The sequence below is a fragment of the Chiloscyllium plagiosum genome, unplaced genomic scaffold, assembly GCF_037043375.1.
Source record: "Chiloscyllium plagiosum isolate Xiang-an unplaced genomic scaffold, Cpla_swu_hap1 HiC_scaffold_1, whole genome shotgun sequence".
Taxonomy (NCBI): domain Eukaryota; kingdom Metazoa; phylum Chordata; class Chondrichthyes; order Orectolobiformes; family Hemiscylliidae; genus Chiloscyllium; species Chiloscyllium plagiosum.
Window position 1 is genome coordinate 33,054,559 of NW_028270139.1, and position 23,949 is coordinate 33,078,507.

At 38.8% G+C, this 23,949-nt stretch overlaps 1 protein-coding gene across 5 annotated transcripts in view; it reads left to right on the top strand.

The window, feature by feature from the left end:
* mrpl1 (mitochondrial ribosomal protein L1) overlaps window positions 1-23,949 on the top strand; it is a 74,292-nt gene that overhangs the window by 38,527 nt on the left and 11,816 nt on the right. The window contains exons 7-9 of one of the 5 annotated variants that reach the window (XM_087985791.1): window positions 2,479-2,579; window positions 9,164-9,297; window positions 18,810-18,891. The exons of 1 other annotated variant lie outside the window; for it this stretch is intronic. In XM_087985791.1, coding sequence (XP_087841917.1) covers window positions 2,479-2,579; window positions 9,164-9,250 — 188 coding nt within the window. In that variant the 3' untranslated portion in view covers window positions 9,251-9,297; window positions 18,810-18,891. Of the gene's footprint in view, window positions 1-2,478; window positions 2,580-9,163; window positions 9,298-18,809; window positions 18,892-23,949 lie in introns of those variants that run through there. 3 more of the 5 variants (XM_087985792.1, XM_043696343.2, XM_043696360.2) reach the window with 3 other exon arrangements.

Genomic DNA, 23,949 nt, shown 5'->3' on the forward strand with positions numbered 1-23,949 from the left:
TTGGAAATAGATTTGTCAGTTGTCTTAACTAGGGCGTTTGTTTAACCAGGATGGTTAGATTTGTCAAGCCCTGGGCCCTGGAGGGGGTCTCCTGAGTTAATACAGGTGTATATACAATGCTCCCGTTCCTTTGTTTGGGAGCTTTGTGCCGAACGTAACTGTTCTGTATTTTGTGGGTTTTTTTGCTTTTCTTTCTTTTTTTTTTGGTGTTGCTTTGCACAGTTTTAGGGTTTGTTTTGTATTAGAGGGTAGGTTAATAGTTAGGAGACAGTAGTTGTATTGTAATTTGTGGGTTTTTTTCTTTTTATTATACTGATACTTGTTTGTATTTTTCAATAATTTTATGTTTGTAAAGTGAAAATAAAATTGCTAATAAATATATTTACAAAAAAAAGGGATTTGGATGACTACATGAAGAGGAAAGCTTTAGAGGAATACAGTATTGGCCAAATACTGGCAAATGGACGTAGATCCATTCGAATATTTGGTTTGCGTGGACAATTTGGACCAAAGGATCTATATCTGTGCTGTGTAACTATGATTAAGTACAATGTTAATCTTAGCTCTCCAGAAGACTCACTTTCCCTGCTGTGTTAGATTGCAACTTCCAGTGTCCTTTAAAAGTCACTGCACTCAGCCTGAACTTCTTAGATTCAACTTCTACCAGCAAGGCCCATCTCTACATTCCTTGTTCCTTAAATCTCCAAATGTCCAGTTTGTTCTATTCTCTTTCAAACAGAAAGCAAACTCCTACAAGCATCCTGTTTCTTCACAGCATTACCTGCCTATTTTGTTTCTATTTCTGTCTCTCTCAAAAGCTTACTATAGTTATTATAGAAAAGGTGACAAAACTGAAACTTGATTTCAACAGATTTCTTGTTCGAGTTTCACTCCCAAGGCAACCAGACTACAAACATCCTGAGCTGGGATGATTTTGAAAATCCCAATTTTACCTTAAATTGGTACATTTTAAAACATAATTATCTTGTAATCTCCAGCACAACTTTCATGTCTCTCCCATTTAAAAATGTTGTGGCAAGTTTGACATGTTTTTAATTCACACTTCTTGATCAAATACAATATTGGCCTGAGAACCACAACCACCCTGCAAATGAACCTGATATCTCCCACCCGTCCTGACTTATTAAAAACATTGCATCATTTACCTTTGCATAATAAAACCAAGAATTGCAGATGCTGGACATCTGAAATAAACAAAAATAGGAAATGCTGAAAAAACTCAGCAGGTCTGGCAACATCAGATGCATCTGGTGTGAAGACCAGAATTTCTCCCTCAGTGTCAGAAAAACGAAGGAGCTGGTCATCAACTTCAAGAAATAGAGTGGAGGACCTGCCTCGCTTTGTATTAATGGTATGGACATGGAGATGCTCGAGAACTTCAATCTCTGAGGAGTAAATATCACCAACAATCTGTCCTGCTCCATGTCGATGCTGCAATCAAGAAAACATCCAATGCCCTCGCCTTCCTCAGAATGACTGTTAGCAATTTTTGTAGATGCATCATAGAAAACATCCTATCCAGATGTAATACAGCTTGGTATGTCAATGATCTGCCTAATCCATTAACTCCATCTTTACTTCATGTTGCCTTGGGAAAGCAGCCAATATAATGTTAAACCCGACTGCTCAGTTCTTCTCTCTTCTACCCTCTCTTGTCAGGCAAAAGATACAAAAGTTTGAAAAAAATGCATACAAACATTTCCAGACCAGCTTCTTCCCCACTGTTATCAGACTTTTGAATGGGACCCTCATATGTTAATGTTGATCTTTTTCTGTACCACCTCTGTAGCTGTAACACTTTATTCTGCATTCTTTTCCATTACTCTGATGTATTTATATAAAGTAGTATGATTTGCCTGGGTAATATGCAATACAATTCTTTTCACTATCTCTTGGTACATGTGACAATGATAAATCAAATCAAATCTATGGAGATAGAACGGTTAACATTTTGAGTCCTGTGACTGTTCAACAGAACCTTGTCCCCCTGGTAACCTACACACTTGATATCTTGTCCCACCAGGGACCCTATCCACTACTCACTTGGAATCTTAACACCTGGCACTCTCGTCCTTACCCATCTGGCAGTCTAATCCCCTACCCATCTGGTACCTACCATCTCAGCACCCTAACTTCATACTTTCTGTACAACAACTGCCAAAGTGACTGTAATTCTGAGCTTTTAACATTCAAAATAAAGCAAATAACGTGAAAAGGGGTTGTGTTTTGCCTTCCCTTGATCCTTCCGCACTATGAAAAATCTGTCAAAATGGAAGTATGGCTCCTCATTTCTGAAGGAGCCATGATCATAATCCCCTGTCAGAAATGAAGGAGCTCTCTCCTTTCCTTAAAAAAAAAAAGGGGCAGAGTAGTGATATAAAATTGTCATTCAAAAAAATCCAGCCTCACTGATTCTCTGAAGGCCTCTTTTGTGTATTTGATCATTTTGTTTTCCAGGCTCTGTTGGACTAAATATCCCTGAAATGATAGAAATATTTAAAACTGGTCATGAATACCTGGTGGAGCGTGACTGTTACATTCTAACTAAAGTCGGGACGGTAAGTTCTATTAAAACAGCAAAGACTTCTTACACTTAGCGCATAGCATTTAAAATTTGTAAACCCATTATTTTCGTGATTGAAAACATGTTACTGACAAATGTAAAACCTGTCTGTCAAGTCTGTTCATCCAGTTGCAACATATTCAACTTGTCAAAATGCTCCTTTAATTTAGGTTTTTCAATCTTACGTAACATACTCTGCTTTATATACTTGCAGCATGTATTTTAGTACAATATTGTACTGTTAAATAGCTTGTTTGATGTAACTCATATTTTGCAGTAATTAACTTGATTATGAAAACTAAACAAGTACAATTTTAGAAAAAATTCAAATAAATCTGGCGAATTCAGCTAATCAGATTCAACATTTATCCTTGAGTATTTTTGAATAATTAGTTATTGTATCTTGTATGTTTCGATTTACTGCAATCTCTACTTCCCAAGTAGTGTGGAACAATACTAATGAATCCAGTACACCAATGTTTACAGTTGCATACATTTGCATTTTTGAATTTCTGCTCTAAAATTAATGTTGTTTTGAATACACATATGTAACATATGAAATTGTATTAATCTCAAGTTAAATCTCACTCAACATATTATAGACTTTGACTATTATTAGACAGTTTTGTTTTGTTCTAAAGGAAATAAATTGGGATGGTTTATTGTTTGATGTCCCTAAAAATACCACTTAGAGAGAATTAGTCTTGTGCAGATAAAAGCAGATCTTGAGTATCACTAATTATTAATAGAAATGTATGGTAAGTGAAAACTGAGATGTATAAATTTGATTTGCTGTCTGTATATGGCTAGCTTTGTAACTCATGGCATGATAAATGCGTAGAATAAAATGTAATCAAATATTTAGATAGCAAGACTTTTTGTTAAAATGTCATTTTTCTCCCTACATTCTTCTTCCTTTTAGACCTTCAGAAATATTTTTTTTTTGCCTCCAGGGTTCTGCCTGACCCTTCCCCAATATTCAATTCTACCTCTTAAATTGATGCTGTTAGACTTCCTTCCTGTTAGAAAAATGGAGAGAAACAGGAGCAGGAGTAAGCCTTTGAGCCAACTCCACAATTCAGTGATATTGGGACTTAGCCGCTTCCACAATATTTTCCTGCACTATCCCTCCATCTCTTGATGCTTTTAATATGTAGAATTCTGACAAACTCAGTCTTAAACAAACCTATTCAGTGACTGAGTCTTCACAGCCTTTTGGGGAAGAGAATTCCAAAGAGTTACCATCCTCTGAATGAAAAAACGTCTTGCGCATTCAATCTTGAATTGCTTGCTCATTATTCAAGATCTTTATAACTCCCACCCAGGTGAACATCCTTTACGAATCTATCCTGTAACAACCTGTGAGAATTTTGTATTTTTGAATATGAGAACCTGACATTCTTCCAAACTCCAGAGAATATAGACCCAGTTTCGTTGATCTTTGCTTGTATAACATTTCTCCCATCCCAGGGATTAGTTTAGTGAACTTTTGTTGCATTTCCTCCATGGCAAGTTTGTTGTTCCTTCTAAGGCTACCAAAACTGCATGGAATTTTATAGATGACGTTGGTTTTGTCCATGGGTTGTACTGGGTCTTGTAAGTTTGTTAGTTTTTGTTTGAGAGTATTGGTGGGTTTGTGTGCTACTAAATCGGAATCCTACTAGCACACAAACCCACCAATACTCTCAAACAAAAACTAACAAACTTAAAAGACCCAGTACAACCCATGGACAAAACCAATCATCTATAAAATTCCATGCAAGGACTGCCACAAACACTACGTAGGACAAACAGGAAGAAAGTTAGCCACCAGGATTCATGAACACGAGCTAGCCACAAAAAGACACGACCCCCCTCTCCCTCATAGCCCTACACACGGATGAAAAAAACCACCATTTCGACTGGGACAACACATCTATCCTGGGACAGGCTCAGCAACGACATGCCAGAGAATTCCTAGAGACCTGGCACTCCAACCACAACACCATAAACAAACACATAGATAGATTGAGATACTATCAACCCCTCAGAAAACGAACAGGAAATGACATCACCACAAACCCCAGGAACCCCATCCAGGAGAAAGATATAAATAGAAAGCAGGAGACAACAGCTTCGCTTCACTTGGAGATCGCCACTGATGATGTTACCTAGCCAGGTAATGAAACATCTGGATATCAAACCTACAGCTCAGTGAGCAAACCTACATCCTACACTGTAATGTCACAGACCAGTGTATTCTCTCCAACCCACCTATTAACCCCATCAAATTGATGGACCCAGAGCTAGTTAAGTGAATGGTGCAGGAAAGCATGTCAAGAACAGCACCAGGCGCACCTAAAAATTAGGACATTCTTGATGAAGCTACAACACAGGATTACTTACACACCAAACAGCACAAGCAGCATTCAGTACAGATGTAAGTGATGTAGCAACCAATGAATCCGATCTAAGCGCAGCAGTTCTGCCACATCCAGTCATGAATGGTGGAGAATAACTAAACTAACAGGAGGAGGATTCACCAATATACCCATCCTTAATAATGGGGGAGTCCAGCACTTCGGTGCTGAAAATGAGGCTGAAGCATTTGTATCTTCCTTAGAAGTGCCATGTATCTGATCCATCTCTGCCTTCTCCTGAGGTCACGGATTCTAATTATAGTGATTTTGATTCACTCCATGTGATATCAAGGAGGAGCTGAATGCATTGGATACTGCAAAGGATCCTGACAATATTCCAAAATAGTACTGAAGGGTAGTGCTCCAGAATGAGCTGCACCCTGTACTCTTCCAATACTGTTACAATGTTGGCATCCACCCAGCAATGTGGAATATTTCTGAGCTATGTTCAGTCCTCAAGAAGCAGAACAAATTTAACCCATTGAATTCGTAACAAATCAGTCTACTCCGCCATTGGCAAAGTAATGGAAAGGGTCATTTGATAAATCTGTCGAGTGGCCCTTGTCATTGGAGGTCAAACATCTCTGCAAGATTTCGTGCAAATAGTGCCCAAGGCAGAACTATTTTCAGCTGCTGCATTGTTGACCTAACCACTTTCATAACGTGAGAAATGCAAATGTGGCTAAAAAAGCAAATCGAAGATAAGGAATCCTACAGCTTATAACTCACTTCCTGACTGCCTATCTTGGTACAAGTCATGAGTGTGATGGAACACTGCCTAATTGCTTGGATGTGTGCAACTCCATCACTCCTCAAGAAGCTTCACCTTATCTAGGATAAAGAAGCCCACTTGTTTGGTGCCCCATCCACAAGCATTTACTGCCTTTTCCACCAATATACAGGTGGCACCAATATGCATCTTCAACACGATGCACTGCAGCAGCTTACGCAGACTCCTTCGACAGCAATTTACAAGCCCATAATCTTGTACCATCTTACAGTACAAGGACAGTAAATGCATGGGAACATGGCCACTTAGAGATTGTGTCCTCTAAACCACTTCACATCCTGACTTGGAATTGTAACACTGAGGCCGGGTTAAGTTCATGTGCAGAATTTTTGTTTCTCTGAGGCTTGAAGCAATTAAAATACATTTAGTTGGGTCCAATGAGAAACTGCAGTGCTTGATGTGGTGCTGACATATTCACGTCAACAAAATCTCATGTTTAGTCATTCATTGAGACCGAATTAGCCAAAGCAATGAGTAACACAGTTACTCCAATGCCATTATGCGTTGCGTGGGGAAGAGCGTTTTCAAAATGTATGGGGGAGCTGTTAGCAATTGTGATCCAGCGACATCTGCTCTGTGTGTGTAAGGAAATGTGAAAACAACAACCAAATCTGTGGTGATCCTTCCAAGTGATGATACCCTGTTAACATTGACTCAGGAGACTTATAGTGAATACTGGTCCATTTGGAATTGTATCCCATTAAAAGTTACTGTATTTGCATTAGGAGGAATGAGTTATGGTAAGGAAATATTTGGATAGAAATGATAAAATCATGGCCCATCATGATAGTATTTCCAAAAAGGATGCAGGAATAATGCAACATAGTTGTTGTCTACCTATTAAAACAATATTTAAAACTGCAATACAGATTTGAATACTTCGCGGGTTTCAGAGGTACTTATTCTGTGGTATGGCATAATCTACCTTCTATAATATGTGCCAGGATTCTGAGGCTCTGAATAGTTATTCATACACATGTTGTGCAGTTACTGCCATGTTTTGTATTGTTATATTTTATTGGCCAAATTAGAACATGAGAAACCTATTATCTGCCAATGAGTGGGTGTATGATGATTTATTAGAAATATTTCCTTTGATATTTCTCCAAACGTCTGTGCCCATAATGGAATAAAATTGAGTTAATAAATTCAAAGGACCTTTTCACATTTAGAAACATTGAGTGGAACCTTCCAAGCTGCAGCTTACAATGTACATTGGTCTGTTTATCCTCTAAAAGCATCTCCAGTTCTGAGCTGGACGATGCCAACCACCACAACTTACGACTGAACACCAGCAGCCATCTCTCTGCCAACCCACCCTACCAGGGCACAATATGCCAACTCCTCACCGCTAAAGAGTAGAATTAAAGGCTATCCTTTGGTTTTCAAGGATACTTCGATTCTCTCAATCTCCTTCATTAGGTAATTCAGTCATGTAATAACAAACATCTGTGTTTGTATGCGCGTTATACAGGGTATTTAGATTCACCCAGAAGCAGTATCAAAATTTTTTTAAATATTCCCAGTAAGTGTTAATCCCATGAAACTTAAAGATGTAAGGAAAGTTTTAATATCCTAGATACAACAGTATTTGGCAAAAGACAACACAGATAGGTTAGTAAGTGTTTTTTTCAAATTAACTGACACTTCTAGACACAAATTGCCATCACTCTAAACACAAAATTTCAGATTTGCATTGTCACAGCTAATGTATTTTCATCACACATTCTTAAAAATGGAATAGTTTAATCATGCAATTTCTACATTTTTTTTTAACTGCAGCTCAGACCTGACTCCCAGATTGAATATTAACAATGTAACAGTTTTGATTACAATACCATCCATCATAGAGTTGCTGATAGAGTAACTGCTGCATATGTCATTTTAAATTATTGATACCACTTTCATTTTTCCATTAATCTGCCTCAGTGATTTCAAGTTTGTCTAACTCATAGTTAGCTGCTATATTAACACATTTGAAATGGTTCTGCCTTATCTTGCAGCCTCCCTTTCTCTCCCACCCTCCTTGTAGCTTGTGGCCACTCCCTCTCTTTGTGGCCTCCTCAGCTCTTCCTAGCCCCGTTACATCTCTTGCTGGTCCTCTCTGCCTTTCCATTCTCACTCTGCCCACTTTTCTTACCCAGCACCCTTGCGGCCTGTCCATTTCATTGCAACTCTCCCCAACTTCTCAGCCTCCATCATTGTTTCAACAGCCCCAAACAAAGATCTGGCAGCCAAACAGTAAAAGGAGGTTCCGTATCCCACATCAAAAAGGCTCCCTGGCTCCTCCTCTTCCTGGCCTCAGTAAAACAGCTATCTGCTCCTAAACCTCAACACCCTGTCCCCAAAAGATTCCCCAGTGACTCTCCTACTCCTGCAATAGCTGCTAGTGACTCCTCTGAGCCCATCAGGACCAATCATAAGAGAGTAACAACCTGTGATTGGTGGAGTAGCTTCTCACATTTCCTGCAATTCTATTCAGAGTCTTCTCTGGTCGCTCCTTCAGTGAATTTTCTGGGCAGTTGGGAATTTTGAAGGTCATTGCTGCCCTCTATTCTGAGCACCTATCTGTTCTCTGTCTCTTTATATCTACCCACCTGCAACCCTTATCCTCAACCCTGCCCGCCAGACTTATCTTCTCACCATAGCTAGTTATAGTGCCTTTAGAACCTTTAAACACTGGACCATAGCAGTTCAAGCTGTAAGAACAAGGCTTTGCTTGGCCTTCAATGCTGATATCATGCTGAGCTGGAAGCCTGTCAGATCAGATGTGCTCCGCATTTCCCAAGAGCCCAGATTTGGAATTTCTGGCAGAAATGCGGCGATCCAAACAAGTTTTAGGAAAAGGTATTATGTGTGGCAATCTGACAGTGACTGAACTCCTCACAGGAGTGGGGGAGGGGGAGTCAGCATGGATAACTGACCTTTCCCCCTTCTGGTACCTTCCATAAGGTTAATGAAAGTGGTGGTAGTAAGAATGATTCCTTAGCCAGGGCAGCTATTTATATGTTTGAGAGGAGTTGCTCAGCTCTGTCATTAAGCAGAAGGGTTTGGCCTGGAGAAGTGGTTACAGGAGCAAAGCCCATACTCCATGGTAAAAATAGGACAGTGTAGCCCAAGCTTGGATTTAATAAATGCCTTTCCCAGGCAGCATCAGGAGAAGGGTTACACCCGAAGTGTTGACTTCTCCACCTCCTGATGATGCCTGGCTGGCTGTTTCTTCCAGCCTTCTGCTTGTCTACCTTTCTCAAGACACCTGTAATTCTTTGGCAAATGTGCTGCTACAGTGCCACTTTGTGGCAAATGTGGAGTACTGCAGTAAAATTTATACAAGAGGCTGAGTTCAGTTAATTAATCTAAAACAAACTATGTTCAAATCAATCTGTTCAGAGATGTTATTACACACTGGGGGAAAAAAAGGCACACGTAGGACTTGAACCTGGACCTCCTGGCTCAAACATAAGGATGCTACTGTGACACTACAAGAGCCCTTGGAAGCAGAGGATAATTATGATCTTATAACGGTAGGTGATAATACCATAGTGCCACAAACATGGCTGTGGCATTAGAATATCGCTACCAGATTAGAAAACAGATTGTACCATATTCAACCTGTTTTGAATAGCAAGTCAGGTTGTTGAAGGAGTACAGTATGTCAGTTTTGGTACCTCACTGTGCCTTTTTTTTTCCGGATGAACATTCCAAGTGTAGTATTTAATGGATGAAACAGAAATATTTCTAAAACTCAAGTGTAACACCATTGGGCTATTGTGGCAATAGTTACTTTTTGTATTTTATTTTATCAAATAGTTGCAATTCATTTGAATGTAAATTAATTACTCACTCGGTTTCACGTCACTTATTGGATAATATGGTGATTAGATCTACTCACAAGCTTTTGACTTAAGGTTTCAGGATTTATCATTTCTTTTGGATATGTCACAATGTAATATTTATTTAAAACTCAACTGAACTTTGAGCCACTAAAGGTGATTGCAACAGCTGCTTCCTTTTACAGTAACTCTAGCAACTATAGAATTCAGATGGCAGAAATCCTGTTTGGTTACAGCTACTGGAGAATGTGACTTTATTGATGCAACTACATGCGGTCAGTTTATCATCCTTCCTTGTCTCAGCTCATCTAAATTTAAGTCCCAGTAGTAGCTTGACAAAATGGAAAAGGGACTAATTTGTTTTGTTATCTTTGGAACTGTAGTTTGGCTGATCGTGGGGCTGTACATTATTGTGTGCTTTTTACTTCTGTATTCAATTTGTTGTAAACCACAATACAACAATCACCAAATGGAAAATCAATCTCTGCCAACTGAAGAATTTTCAGAAAGTGTGTGACATGGACTGTGGACAGATTAAATGAAATGCATGTTTTGGAATGTTCGCCGAGGGAAAAAAAGGCACAGTGAGGTACTGAAACTGAGATACTGTACTCGTTCAACAGCTTGACTTGCTCAACAAAATAGTTTGAACATGGTACAATCTGTTTTCTAATCTGGTTTGAAGGCATCGGTTTATGGGATTAAGAATGCTTAAGGTGTGATTGTTACAAAGGATGGTGACATTCTATAACAAGATATATTTCATGAGCCTGTGACACCTTTCAATGATTTGGAATACTTTCTGCATTAATTGTTCAATGTTGCCTGTAAATTTTTGCCTGCAAACGATTATGTTAATTTCATGTAGATTTATCTGGTACATTTTCTGATTATATTGTAGCATATTGATTTTGACATGTCTTTATATATATATATATATATATATATATAATATATATATATTATATACACACACTGAATGCCATTTGCAAGCATGTCTGGGAAATGTGTAATACTTTACATGAAGCTAATATTTTTTTCCCTGAAATGAAAAACATTTGTTTTTACTTAGCCTTGTGTTTACGCTCATCAAGCTACATAGCCACTTTGACATTTCAAACAAAACAGAAGAGATTGCAAAACTGTCCAAGATTAAAATTGACTGTTATTTAGGGTAATTTTAATTTTTATACTTCACAGTTAAGTATTCATTATGCTGCAAATCTTCTGAGTAATTGAATTGAAGATGAATAAAATATAAATCTATTATTTTTAAACCAAATGCAAAAATCATGTTATGCACAAAGATATACCAGGTATGACCATGCATTTGAGAGCTTTTAAAAATATTTTTGCATCTCAGTAAAATATAACTATGAATGTAGATATTTTATTTACGTTCTGTGTATATAGGACTTTAAAAAGCTAGGTATTGGTGTGCCCAAGCATTAATTTGATTAATCCAGGAAAACAGGTCAGGAATCCTTTATACAAAACCTTGGGATCAACAGTTTTTTGTATGAAGAATATTCAGGTTCCTTCAAGCCCTTGGGGACGGGGGAAAAAACATTGCTTTTCGACATGTTCGGGGCGCTTTCAAAGAAACTTTGGTTTATACATCTTTTTGATATCCAGATATGTAGTTAAAGGATACCCAATCTGTAACAACTCTCTGGGTAGATAGTAAACTATTGTGAATGGTCACAGACCATACTGTTGTGAATGGAATGATTTAGCTGCAAGACAACTTTTGTAGTAAAATACTTTTATTCTCTATTGACTAAGTACATTACATTCTTGCTGAGCAGAAATGCAAAGGTTGCTGGGGAGATTGAATTCACTGCCTGAAAGATAGAAGTGAAAGGGAATGCAGTATACAAGTAGGGATGTTTTGCTAAAATTATACAATGCTCTGGTCAGACCACATCTGGAATACTGTGAACAGTTTTTGGCCCCTTATCGAGTCATAGAGATGTACAACACGAATCAGACCCTTTGGTCCAATTTGTCCATAGTGACCAGATATCCTAAATGAATCTAGTCCCATTTGCCAGCACTTGGCCCATATCCCCCTATTCCTTTCCAATTCATATACCCATCCAGATGCCTTTTAAATGTTGTAATTGTACCAGTCTCCACCACTTCCTCTGGCAGCTTATTCCATACAAGCACAACCCTCTGCATGAAAAAGTTGCTCCTTAGGTCCCTTTTAAATCTTGCCCCCCTCACCCTAAACCGATGTCCTCTAGCTCTGGACTTCCCCACCCGAGGGTAAAGACCTTGATTATTTACCCTATTCATGCCCCTTATGATCTTACAAACCACTATAAGGTCACCCCTCGGCCTCTGACGCTCCAAGGAAAACAGTCCTAATGTATTCAGTCTTTCCCTATAGCTCAAACCCTCCAAACCTGGATTTCTGGGTAATCCAAGATGGAGGATGGAAAAAATTGTGGTTCTAAGAGTTGTTCCTTTTTTTGAGGTATTTTTAGGTGTTGGAGCTGATTTACTTGAATTCTAGGAGCAGTAATTACTATTTTATAAGCATTGTTTTGGAACTTTGGGGGGAAAGCGCACAGTCTGCAGACAGTCAATGTAGGCAGTCAATCCACATATTATTTTAGAAATTGCATTTTGGAAACAGCACCACTCTGATTCAAGAATGGGATACAGACCGATTCTAATCTCACACCGTTTAATGCATTGTCTGAGCTGAGATGTCACCTTTTTTGTTTATAAAACCATTAGTTATCTCGAGAATGTGACTTAAAAGAAGTTCTGGGATTGAAATATTAATGAATGGAAACCTGCAACCCATTCTAAAAGTTGATAGACTTAACAGCAATCTGTTTGTTCAATATATCATTTCAGTTGCATCGCACGATAATCTTTTGCTATAAATCTTATGTCTTATGGTCCTGCTCCATAGCTACCAGATGAAGGAGCAGTGCTCTGAAAGCTAGTGCTTCCGAATAAACCTATTGGACTATAACCTGGCATTGTGTGATTTTTAACTTTGTCCACCCAAGTCCAACACCTGCTTCTCAATGTCATTTTTAAAGATAGAGAAGAGTCGATTTTCTTCTCTTGGATATTAGTTAATCTCTGGAATTCTTTATCATAGATAGCCGTAGAGGCTAGTTCATTAAGTATGTTCAAGCTGATTTAGACGGATTTTAATCAGTAAGGGAATGAAGGGTTATGGAAAAAAGACAGGAAAATGGTGTTAAGAATTTTCAAATCAGCCATAATCTTATTAAATGGTAGAGCCAGTTTGATAGACTGAATAAGATTAAGACATTGGAACTGATTTAGGCCAGTCAGCCCATCAAGTCTGCTCTGTCATTTGAACGTGGCTCATACATATCGCAATCCCAGTAACCTTTGATCTACTTAACAATCAAGAATCTATCAAGCTCGATCTGCCTCCACAACCACACTGATCAGGTCTCTCAGTAATCTGTAAGTTTCAATCAGACTCCACCTCATCCTTCTCAACTCAGTCGCATACAGACCCAGATTCCTCAACCATCCGCATATGACAAATGGGACCATTCTTGTAAACCTCCTCGAGACTCCCCCCAACACCAGTAAATATTTCCTCAGATATGGGCTCAACATTCCTCATAAATGCAGTCTTACCAAATTCTGCTCCAAGATTTTAGGGTCTTATTGTGGAGGCAGAAACATCACTGCATTTGAAAATCACTTGGATAAGTTGGATGGTAGAAACAGCAATATGCCAAATGCCTTATTCTTTGATGAAATGTTTATATGTTTTTGAATGCCAATCTAAAATAATGAATGCAAACTTCAGTGCATGTTTATTCGCCTGGTAAAACTGAGTTTCTTTCCAAAGTCTAAACAACGTGGAGTTTCTTAGTGCAAGAGTTATTATGCTTATAATATTTATGTTTTTTTTTGGTCTTACTTTCTCTCATGAATACTGTGGTCATTATAATAAATTTCAATATTAGATTTAAAGTAGAAATTCATATGCAAGTTCAGTAAATTAGTTTAATTGGTATGAGAAGAAAAATATTGAAGTAAATGAAACAAGTGTTGGATTATAGAGAAGGCTCATTTGTATCTGAAAGAGAGAAGACAATGTTTTGATGTCAACCTTTTTAAATAAAAATAAAGGGATAAATGTGAATCCATCTTTTCACTTTACAAAGTGATTGACTTGTTGTGTTTTCATCAATTTTGTTTTCTCCTGAGTTAGTTAAATATCTTTTAGAACAAAAAGTAGAAAAATGTTTAGCATTATTTGTCTTTTCAATAATAGTGACAATTTCAGTGAGCTCTCTCCTAAGTTGTTTTATCTTTATGCGGTTGTAATAGACATGAAACAGATTATGCGTTAAGTTTGAAAACATTTTTACCAATGATGGAGTGAAAATATGGTATTTATTATCCTTGCTCCCAATCATTACTGGCATACTTAAAATGCGACACTCTTGTGTAACATCATCTAATGTTTCATTCTCTTCCATTAACAATGCAAAAGTGCTGTAACGATTGATCATGTTAAGATTGGAAGTACTTGTCAACCATTTAAGTGTAATTTGAAAAAATGGAAAAATATACAACACTAGAAGTGTTGGAGTATCAGGACTAACCAAAAATCAACTTCAGCTGTGTGTATAAGAAATATGAACTTCAGAACTCGGAGCCAGATTGGGAATTCACAATTTAATATATTATAGCTGATCTCATCATGGTCTCAAATCCACTTTCTTGTCCACTCCGCAAAGCCCTTTGATGCTTTCCAAATATAAAATCTCCTCCTCAAATTTAGCTCATGTGCTGGCTTCACCAGATTCTGGTGAATTCCACAGATTTATGATCCTATGAAAGAAATAATTTCTCTTAATCTCTTTTGAATCCACCTCCCCTTACTTGAAAGCTGTGACCTCTCATTCTTGATTCATCCACAAGGGGAAAATTCTGCCCAATATTGACTTCATCAGTTCTCTTTGGCATCTTGTATACCGCAATCAGATCTTGCCTCATTCTTCTCAGCTGTAGTGAGTATAGGCCTAAACTGTTCAAACTTTCCTCATAAGAAAAACCTTTCATTTTTGCTTCCAATGCAATTACATTTTTCTTCACGTAAGCTGACCAAAACTGTGTGCAGTATTCCAGATGTTGCTTTGTAGAATTGGAACAACATTTCCCTACTTGTATACTTGATTCTTTTGTGACATACCTTTGGAACCATGCCTTTTCTTGTTTCAGCATTGACAGATAATAGGCTTCTCATCCTACTCTAATTTGACCAGAAAAAAAATAAAAATGCCAACATGTGGTAGTAAGTTCACTATGTAGGTATGAATAACTATTCAGAATCACAGGACCTTGGCATATATTGTACAAAACAGATTACATCGTACCACAGAGCAACTACCTCTGAAATTCTCAAAGTATTCAAATCTGTATTGCTGCCCTAAATGTTGTTTTATTAGGCAGACAACAACTATGCTCCATTGTTGTTGCACCCTTTTAAGAAATACTGTGATGGGCAGGATCTTTTCACCATCTCTATCCAAATATTTTCTTGCCATAACTAATCTCTCCTATTGCAAAGAGAGTAATTTCATTCGGGATACAATTCCAAATGGGGCCCCAGGTATCCATCATTCACACATATTTACACAAATAGAGCAAATGTCGCTGCGTCGCAGTCTGGAACAGCTCCCCCAGTTATTTTTAAAAAGCCCTTCCCTGTATAGTGCACATTGACACTAACTGTATTGTTCATTCCTTTGGCTAATTCTGTTTAAATGAATATCAAACATGAGAGATTTTGCTGATTTGAAAAGGTCAGCACCACATCAAGCTCTGCTGTTTCTCACCCAAATAAATGTACATTTTACGGTACTTATATTGTATAAAATAGTCAACCTATTGTATCATATGTTTAAACAGTTCTCTAAAATTCACTAATTACAAGATGAGGAATTAAGTGAGTATTGAACAGGATTGAGGTTTAAACTAGAAATGGATTGTAGTTTATGTGTAAACTCATTAAGAAATATATCTATCTATGATTTGGAGGTGGCAGTGTTGGACAGGGGTATTCAAAGTTAAAAATCACAACACCAGGTTATAGTCCATTGGGTTTATTTGGAAGCACTAGCTTTCGGAGCACTGCTCCATCATCAGATTCTGATTAAGGAATAATGCCCCGAAAGCTAGAGCTTCCAATTAAACTTGTTGGTCTATAACCTGGTATCGTGCGATTTTGAACTTTATATTTATCTATATTTTCAACAGTGCTGGAAAAGCACAGCGAGTCAGCAAGCATCCGAGGAGCAGGGGAATTGACATTTCGGGCATAAGCCCTTCATCAGTAATGAGGCTTCCGGGCTGGGGGATGCTTTTGGCAATGAAGAGGTCAAGGGCAGGTAACAGACCAGTATGGGGTGTCCAAGTGGATGGGGTGTGTTGGAGGTGGAAGAAGTGGTCTTCGGAGGGTGGGTGGGAGCTTAGATGGAAAAAGTGGACCTGGAGGTGGAGATGGCGAAAGAAACGCTTAAGGTTGCAATGCGAGTCAAACTCATTGATCTGGGAATGTAGTGCGATAAAGGTGAGGCCTTTGCTGAGAATTTATCATTCATCCACAGTAAGGGGGAGGTCTGGGGGAATGGTAAAAACATGGCATGGCTGGGAGCTCGGACCTGAGGTGGGACTGGAGCTGGGAGTGTTACCACCCAGGCATCCCATGCTGGTGTGTTACCACACAACCTATCTACCTGTACACCCTGTGCTGGTCTGTTTATCCCGCCTCCAACACGCCATCCACCTGGACATCCTGTGCTGGTCTGTTACCACATACCCCATCCACTTGGACACCTCGCGCTGGTCTGTTACTCTCCAGTCCCACACCAGGTCCTAGCTCCAAGCCTTGCCATGTTTTTACCATTCCCCTTGACCACCTCGTTACTGAGGATGAATGATCAGTACTCAGCAAAGGCCTCACATTCATCCTCCTACGTTTCCAGATTAATGAGTTCATCTTGCGTTGCAATGTGGAACATTTATTCTGCTGTCTCTGAGCCCACTTTTTCCGTCAAGACTCCTGCCCACTCTCAGAGGATCCCTTCTCCCACCTCCAACACATCCCATCCACATGGATGCTGCGTGCTGGTTTGTTACCCACCCTTGATCTCTTAATTTCAACACACACCCAACAACCTCATTCTTGATGAAAGGCTTATGCCTGAAATGTTAATTCTCATGCTTCTAGGATGCTGCCTGACCTGTGCTTTTCGAGCACCACACTCTCAACTCTGATCTCTGGCATCTGTAGTCCTCACTTACACCTATATTTTCAACCGTCTTGCAGCAAGTTTGTATTTACAATGTTTTATAATTTCAACTACAATGTCTTTACCATAGTTCTGTGGAGATCGAGGGTTGACAAAGAGCTACTTTGTATACCCTATTAGGACGAAATTTAAACAATTCTTGTTACAGTTAAGATTTGATATCTGGGATGGAAAGAATGCCGATCTCAACTGAATTCAGTAGCCCCAGAGTCAGAGAATAATTGTTTGCCAGCAATCAGAACTAAAACTGGAGAATAAAACCAGAATTCCTTCTGCTTTTGTTCGAAAGAAAAGGTGTATTTTGCTTTTATATATAAACAAATCCCCACCTCAATATTGTACCATTATATATGTGTTAACACTATATGTGTTAAAACAACTCCTTTGCATTTTTCGATCTGGTAATTCAAGCAAACTGTCTTTTTTTGAAAAAAAGAAAGAATCTGTAGTTAATTATAATCTTTGTAATCATTTTAAAAAGAATACTGATAAGACTGTTTTCAGTGACGTAAAGTAAATATGTAATATAGTTAGCTCATTCTGTACTTGCTGTACAAACAAGTGCATTGCACCTCATTTAGATTGCGTTTTGTAATATTTTTACACCAGTAAGGTGCCTATTTAACTGGAATATGCTATTAGTGACACAGTTACAGTGAAATTGAAAAAAAAACATGGTAGACACATGAATGAACTAATCACAGAGGCTCACCCAAATTATACAAGTACATATGGTATTAAATTACATTACTGATAGAAGGCAATAGTTCCATTCCTGTGCGATCCCAGGTTATAAGAAAATTGCATAATAGCAACACTATTTAAACCAATGGGACCAGAATCATGTTACAGCCAATATAGGGAAGGAAAGTTTGTGTTCTACAAACATGCTTCAATCGCATTGTAGCCAATTCATGTTGAAGAAACGCACGTTATAGCAGAATCGACAGAATTGTAGATAACTAAAGCCAATCATTATATCTCCTTTCTTGTGTCTTCATTGGACCAGTATATATTTTGCTGTATTTTATTTTGATGAACAAGGAATTCAAATCTATGCTAAATTGCAAGAGTTCATTAGATATGGTTAGCTAAGTGATATAGACAGGTTGACATCAAATAGTTATTTGTTGGTGGAAAAATATTTTGCATGATGAAGTGACTGCCTTGTTAAATATCAATTTTTTTTTTAAGAATCTTGTTACATGCTGGGACTGCACTGTAATATAACATTTGTTGCGTGCTGCATATTTTGAAAATAGTGTAGAGTATACATGAAGGCATGATACCTTATTGAGCAGCAACAGCAACAATGTGCCTATACTTAGTCAATTTTAATGTGGAAATCATTCCAAGATCTTTACAGAATAGATGTTAAGGCAGAATGGGACAGGTGACCAAAGGCTTTATGGAGATAATTAGTTTAAGAATGTTTTTTAAAAGTAGCACAGATGCTAAGTGTTGAGGAAGAGATCATACACTGCAGGGCTGAAGTGTTTGAAGGCTTTGCCACTAATGATAATTGTGTGCAAAAGATATGAGTAAGAAATCTATAGTATGTTGAAAGGAATTTAAGCCTGAGCAAGTTTGCAGACATTGGATACAATGGTGTGAAAGTGATTTGAACATTAGGATGGAACAGATGAATAAGAGTAAAAATCACTGAAGAAAACGAATACTTGCCTTGAACAGACTAATGAACAGGAAAACAGACAAATAAAGTGAGCGATTTACTTAATGTGGAGTAATTGGCAGGTTCAACTGTTGGGACGTAGGGCAGTAAATTCAATAAGTTGATGATGAATTTGCGTTGCAAGAGTGTCATCTCCCAAACTGTATAGCATCTTGTCATCCATTGTTATTTTTCAGGTGGATATGCCCAGGGAACACATTGTTGCTAATGTTGCCACAATTATCAAGGATGTTTGTACGCACAGACCAGTGGAATTTGGTGAGTGATATATTTTGGAGAAGTAAACTAAACATCAACCATATGTTTATTAGCACGTGTCAAAATCTTCACTATTGTCAGCCCACTGTAATTTCAGAGACAGCCTTGCCGGTATGATATTTGTTGTGTGATTGTCCACTGGAACCATCTGAGATCCTTTGGTAGATTCACTGCGGCCGATCCATTTTTCTTCATAATAATCTAAATTATTTAGAGATTTTAAAAAGACTTGTGAACGAGGTTGCAGATTCATTTGCCGAGCTGGTGTGGTTTTCTGCAGACATTTTGTCGCCTCACGAGGTGACATCATTAGTGTGTTTTTGATATTTTGGTGGTCTGTCCCATATTTATGTATTTTTTTTTATACTTCCAGTTCTGTATCTGAGTGATTTGTCTATGGGGTTCAGTTCAATGTGCTTATTGATTGAGTTCTGTTTGGAGTGCCACGCTTCAAGGAATTCTCTCGCGTGTCTCTGTTTCGTCTGTGATTTGATGGTTATGTTGTTCCCAGCTAAATTTGTGTCCTTTGTTGTCTGTATAGTTGGAAATGAGAGAATACTCATGGTGTCTGGCAGTGGCGAGTTGACATTTGTGCACTCGTCTGGTCAGTTTTCTTCATGTTTGACCTTTTGTAGTGTTTTTCACAGATCTTGCAGGGTATCTTGTAAATAATGTGCATCCTGTTGGATGTGGGTGTAGGGAAGAGCTGTGAAAGATGTTTACTGGTTTGTAAGCCTCAAAAGTTCCGAGTAGAGTCATAGAGATGTACATCACAGAAACAGACCTTTCGGTCCAACCCGTCCATGCCGACCAGATATCCCAACCCAGTCTAGTCCCACCTGCCAGCAACCGGCTAATATCCCTCCAAACCGTTCCTATTCATATACCCATCCAGATGCCTTTTAAATGTTGCAATTGTACTAGCCTCCACCACTTCCTCTGGCAACTCATTCCACACACGTACACATACATCTGCGTGGAAAAGTTACCCCTCAGATCTCTTTTATATCTTTCCCCTCTCACCCTAAATCTATGCCCTCTAGTTCTGGACTCCCCCACCCCAGGGAAAAGACTTTGTCTATTTATCCTATCCATGCCCCTCATGATTTTATAAACCTCTACAAGGTCACCCCTCAGCCTCTGACGTTCCAGGGAAAACAGCCCTAACCTATTCAACCTCTCCTTATAGCTCAAATCCTCCAACTCTGGCAGCATCCTTGTAAGTCTTTTCTAAACCCTTTCAAGTTTCACAACATGTTTCCAATAGGAAGGAGACCAGAATTGCATGCAAAATTCCAACAGTGGCCTAACCAATGTCCTGTACAGCCACAACATGATCTCCCAACTCCTGAAGAAGGGCTCATGCCCGAAACGTCGATTCTCCTCCTTGGATGCTGCCTGACCTGCTGCGCTTTTCCAGCAACACATTATCAGCTCTGATCTTCAGCATCTGCAGTCCTCACTTTCTCCTCCCAACTCTATACTCAATACTCTGACCAATAAAGGAAAGCATACCAAACGCCGCCTTCACTATAGTATCTACCTGCAACTAATTTCTGATATTTCTTTGATGTACGGTATGGTCACTATTGTGTCTGATCATTTAATGTTTTCTTCTTTAGGTTTGTTGCGCAAGTATCAGAGGACAGTGCTCTTGGGGTACACATTTCATTTAAATCCCATGAATAGGTGTGCCTGTTCTGCCTTCCAGAGTTCTGGGTTGCTGCAGTGTGTCCTTGCTTGTTTAATAGTGTTCTAATGCAGCTTTGTTTATCCGCTGGTAGTCTAACTCAGTATAGCACTACTGATGAAAGGCTTGTGTCCAAAACATCAACTGTACTGCTCCACGGATGCTGGCTGACCAGCTGTGCTTTTCCAGCACCACCCATTTTCTTTCTGATCTCCAGCATCTGCAGTCCTCACTTTCTCCTATGTTATAGTATTACGCCAGCACCCACAACTGAAGGATGACAGTAATATTAAGCAGAGAAAACAAACAAACTACTCAGTGATATTGCTACTTAGCAACAGGTAACGATAGACCTGACCCCACAACTCGAGAACAGATCACCATGACACTAAAGCAACTACAGTATACAGCGCAGCAGACATCAGCAAAATAGACCTGCAAAAGATGAAATCTGATGGATCCCGCACACCCTGATTTTACAGACTACCCAAGGTTCACAAAAAAAGAGCCCCCCCCCAGGCCTATTATATTACTCCCAGGGACACCTACCTACTGGCTAGCCAAGGGCTACAAACAAGACAAAATCTGAATCGACCACTCCATTCACTCCTCCCAAGAGTTCCTTAACACCATCAGAAACCCCACTATATAGGAGGACGAAATCATGATTTCATTTGATGTAATGGCGCCAAGAGTACCATTGCCACGATATTGGATCAAGTGGTTACTCGGGCACCCTATGACACCAGCAACATCAACAATAACAGCATGTTAACTTTACTGGACTTATGCCTCAATACTCACTTTACATTCAAAAGAAAAGTGTACACCAATAGGCCACCGATATTAGGACTGACAGCAGAAGCAGTAATGCAATACTTAGAACAGCCCTCCCCACCATCCAACCCAAACTCTGGATCCAATATGTAGATGATACCATTGTCATCACTAAACATACCCAACTGGAAAGTTCACTTCCTTTCCTGGACACGTTAGTGGAACTCCCACCCATCGGTGAACTCCAGACCAGTGTATACAGGAAGAACATCTATACAGACCAGATACTGAACTATAACAGCAACCACCCCAGCACCCACAAAAAAGTTGCATTAAAACGCTACTTAAATTAGCAAAGACACACTGAAGCAACCCAGAACCCTAGAAGGCAGAACAGGAACACCTAACGAGGGATTTAAACAAAACGTGTACCCCAAGAGCACTATCCTCTGATACTTCCGCAACAAACCTAAAGAAGAAAACACAAAATGACCAGACACGATAGCAATCATACCGTACATCAAAGAAAAATCAGAAATGACTACCTGACGACTTAGACCCCTAGGAATCTTTATGGCTCGCAAAGCAGTAAACAGCTTTCACCAGCTCCTCCCAAAGATTAAAAACTCACACCCACATCTAACAGGATGAGCATTATTTGCAAGATACCCTCCAAGGACTGTGAAAAACACTACATTGGTCAGTTTTCTTCATGTTTGTCCTATGTGTGCACAAACATCAACTCACCACTACCAGACACGACCAGTACTCCCTCATTTCCAACCACACCGATAATGAAGGACAAAATTCAATTAGTACAATGTAACTATCCTATCACAGGCTAAACAGAGACACGTGAGAAAATTCCTTGAACCATAACTCAATCAGTAAATACATTAAACTGGGCCCCAGGTACAAATTACTCGGATACAGAACTGGAAGTACCAAAAAACAGAGACACATAAATACCAGGTGGGACAGACCACCAACACCATATCAAAGACCCATTGATGATGTTGCCTTGTGAGGTGATGAAATTTCTACACAAAGTCACACCAGCTCGGTGAACAAATCTATGACCTAATCTAAATTATTGATACCTGATGGTGAAGGTTGCTTACACTGAGTCTTTGGCAGAAGGTAAGCTCAGTCTTGATAAATGGAATAGTTTATTACATATTATTTAGTTACTGGTTATGTTACCTCTGAGAAACATGAATGTTTTTGGGAAGAGCTCATAGTTAAGAGTCAGTATACGTGACTGATACAGAAACATCCTGATGCACAATTTACAGACAACTGAACAAAAACCTAAATACTTGAATGCATACTAAATACGTCAGTTCCCTCCCAAGAACAATCCTTTATATCTTGATGAGCAGAGCTAAGAAATCAGTTAACCCTTTTAGTTGGTGGAGTTTACTAAATCTTGGTCAATGTCTTAGTAATTTGGGTGGTACACCCACACCAAATATATATCAGCCAGACTTCCTAATGGCACTACAAGCTTGACAGAAATGGAAAGATAAAAAAAACAATATATAGGATTTTTCATGATCACTGAATGTTTCAAAACCCTTACAGTCAATGTGGTACTTCTTTGTGTCTAATAATTGTTATAATGTTGGAAACTTGACAGTTAATTTCTGCACAGCAAGTATCCCCCCAAACTTCAAGGTGATAATGACGAGGTAGTCCTGCTTTTTTGAGTGCGTGTAAATGATTGGTCAGTCTACCAAGGGGTAAACTCTTCTGCATTTCTTCTAGTGCCATTGGATCTTTTATGTCCATAGGACTGCAAACAAGGTGTTTGTTAACATCTCAACCAAAAGGCAGCATTTAGAACTGCATTGAATGTTGGTTTCTGCTTTTGTGCTCTAATTCTAGAGTGGGAATGGGGAAAGATATCCAGATAATTTTCAAAGTTTAATGCATTAAAGCGGATTAAAGAGATTTATTATGCATGTAACAACTACTACACCTGATATAGAGCATTCAGTTCAGACACTAGATTCTGTTCCTCAGCGATGTTATCTTTTTTAAAAGAGCACAAATTTTAAAATGTTTATTTTGTGTGTCATTTATTTTAAAAGAATTGAAAGATGAGTATAGATGAATGACAGATGAGTTCAGGGTGTGGATTTGTGATGTTATTGCCGTCACAAAGATATGGTTGAGCTAGGTACAGGACTGGCAACTCCATATTCCAGCATAGACGTTCTTCAGGTGTGTGTAAAAGAGGAAGTGGTTTGCATTATTAATTAAGGAGTCCATTATTGTAGTAAGGAGAAAGGACCTCTCGAAAGTGTTGTAAAATGTGCTTTGTGGGTAGAGTTTAGGAACAAAAAGGTGACAGTCACACTGTTAGGAATGTATTATAGGTAGGTAATTGAAAAGAAGATATTGTCTAAAGATATGTAGACAATTCACTGAGGGTAATTAAGTGATTTCACTTAATTACCCAAACAGCATAAATCATAGAATCCCTACAGTGTGGAAACAGGAAATTTGGTCCAACAAGTCCACACTGACCCTCCGAAGAATATCCCACCCAAACCCATTCCCCTACCCTATTACACTACATTTACTCC